The sequence below is a fragment of the Sinocyclocheilus anshuiensis genome, unplaced genomic scaffold (genome assembly GCF_001515605.1).
Source record: "Sinocyclocheilus anshuiensis isolate Anshui unplaced genomic scaffold, SAMN03320099.WGS_v1.1 scaffold283, whole genome shotgun sequence".
Lineage (NCBI taxonomy): Eukaryota > Metazoa > Chordata > Actinopteri > Cypriniformes > Cyprinidae > Sinocyclocheilus > Sinocyclocheilus anshuiensis.
In genome coordinates, this window is record NW_015549605.1 from 1,200,484 (window position 1) to 1,202,933 (window position 2,450).

The window sequence follows — 2,450 nt, forward strand, 5'->3', positions numbered from 1 at the left end:
AAATAAATTCCATTTTAACAATTTACCCCATATGACAACATTACTACTGGGGAATGTTGTCACAAAAGGTCAACGTGTTTTCATCATTGCCTTTTTTTGTTGGCCTATTCTGGTGCAAATGTTAAATTATTATATATATATATTTTTTTTTTTGCAGCAAAAACTTTGAGGTATGTGCCAATACAGAAATAAACCCCACCCTGTCTACACCATGTATGCACGTACATGCATATTTATAGAGAGAAAGAGAGTGTACAACCCTGCACTTGTAACACATTGCAAATGTATGAGTAACAATGCTTAGAGGCAAGAGCTTATTAAACAGGATGAGGGGCTTCTTTGTACACACGGGCTGAGTGGAACTTATTGACACGCTGAAAGGTGTTGGTACATGCTGCAGTAGAAAAAAGGCGTCATGAACACTCCACACACATGGCATACGCATGGAGCATTTCAGGGACAAAAGCTCACAGGCCCCTGAGTGATGACGGGTCACTACAGTGCGTACTCAGCACTAACTGGCGGGGCTCCCAAATATCAGCACATGTGGAGGAACTGAAGCAGTGCTGCTTTATTCACACGGGCTTTAAGTCTAGTTATCTCAGAAATCTCATTTAAAAATATTAAATCCACTGCGCAAATTCAGATCGAATGGAGATGCGGTTTGTGCACGAGGTCCTACAAAAGTTTGAGCTGAAAAGCGAGTGACCCCCCGTGACACGATTTTTTAGGACAACGTGCGATTACCGCTAATGAATTAATGAATGAACCAAAGGAATTGTTTTGTTTTCGCCGACATTCCACAACACCGTTCAATTTCAAGTGTAAGCGCAACCATTCATTAGTGCCGCACCCAAAATCCACCATAGCCGCCAAACATCCATCTGCAAAAAAACAGCGAAACTTCCCTACCTGGTATTTGAACGTAGATGGATGCAAAAGCACACACGTAAACAAGTGCAATGCTCCACAAAAACCATTGTCTGGGCGTTTTTACTTCCCCCATCTTGGCGGTTTGCTGGAGGGATGAGGTGTCACTTTGTTTCGGGTAACTCGAGCGCTGATGCTCATTGGAAAAATGAAGAGGAATCGGAGGGGTGGAGTTTGAATTAGTGATGATGGGAAGTCCGACTCACTTCCGCGAATCGGTTCTTTTGAACAGCTCGTTCGGTTCGTTTACGTCTTGACGTAATTACGCTATCACGTTGTCCTTGACATTCCAACAAAATTCGTCCAAAACCAAAACGTTCCAAAAGAGCCGTTTAAAACCTAAATATTATTTGCATTTACATTACATCACACTAAAATGTATTTACAGTGGCTGTTTTGTATGCGAGTTCATACAACCAAAAAGAGAGACTCGAGAACCGATTCGGAAATGAATCATTTTGTTCTATCAGTTCATTGAAAGATTCGATTTAAAAGAATGATTTGTTCACTAGTTTGAATTTGTGGTACGTGGGTGAACGTTGCAGTAGAACAAATATTCAAGCGTCAAATAAGAATTGTTAGTTTTTCCAAACAAGTTATGAAACCTAAAATTAACTTTTAGCCTATTTAAAATTAAAAAAATTTCTTGCTAATAGATAAAACGTGATTAAATAAAGTATTGCTTTGCAAACAACTTGACAAGCCACACACAGAGTTGAATGAATACTTTAATATAGCTTTATTATAGATATTAGGCATTTTTGATACAAGTTTGTATCCATGAGTGATAGGCTGACACTCGAGTGAACACAGCCGGCTTCCGAGGTTCACATTTCTTGCCGCCCCATGTTGTTAGCCCTACAAGGTAGTAGACTCCATTTTTTTCACACATAAGGGGTGCGCCAGAGTCCCCCTATACAAAATAAAGAATTTAAGTGACCGGGACATGTGCATGTGAATAGTGATGGTTGAAACTACTGTAAGGCTGTACCAAGCAGGAGATAGAGGCTGCTGCATCCGTACACAGGAGGGACTTCATGCTGAAAGCGTCACCCCAGCCTGTCTTACAGGCTTTCTCAGAAAGAGGCTTAACTCTGGCCATATGTAGGATATCAGGGTGCAGATCCACTAATGTGAGAAAATAAAACATAACTACTACCAGAAAATGTTAAATAACAGTTAGTATGTGATTGAGGACAAAGCGAGTACAAAACAGCAGTGAACAACAAAGGTTTCACATGTTTTTTGTGGTGTTTCCATTTATTATTTCCATATTTTCAGATGTAACATCAACATGAAGTCAAGAATCACCTTGTCCTTGGTCTTGAAATATGTTTCTGGTCTTCTTGTGCATTACTTTGCAATGCATGTTTCTCTAATCAATCAAATTACAAATAATAAAATATAATAATATAATCATCCATCCCAAGTAATTCCCTGTTTTCGCAACAAAAATATGGGATAAGCTCAGCTAAGTTAAATAAGATAAGCTAAGTTAAATAAACAATAATATATATATA

The 2,450-nt window shown here is 38.9% G+C and overlaps 2 protein-coding genes across 2 annotated transcripts in view; both read right to left on the reverse strand.

The window, feature by feature from the left end:
- The window catches only part of LOC107658822 (lipase maturation factor 2-like), a 13,894-nt gene extending 12,819 nt beyond the window's left edge, over positions 1-1,075 (reverse strand). The window contains exon 1 of the mRNA XM_016447482.1: positions 913-1,075. Coding sequence (XP_016302968.1) covers positions 913-1,006 — 94 coding nt within the window. The 5' untranslated portion in view covers positions 1,007-1,075. The remainder of the gene's footprint in view (positions 1-912) is intronic.
- A 591-nt stretch (positions 1,076-1,666) lies between these two features.
- LOC107658825 (transmembrane protease serine 9-like) overlaps positions 1,667-2,450 on the reverse strand; it is a 4,812-nt gene continuing 4,028 nt past the window's right edge. Inside the window, exons 12-13 of the mRNA XM_016447486.1 lie at positions 1,922-2,058; positions 1,667-1,843 (exon numbers count right to left, since the gene is read on the reverse strand). Coding sequence (XP_016302972.1) covers positions 1,682-1,843; positions 1,922-2,058 — 299 coding nt within the window. The 3' untranslated portion in view covers positions 1,667-1,681. The remainder of the gene's footprint in view (positions 1,844-1,921; positions 2,059-2,450) is intronic.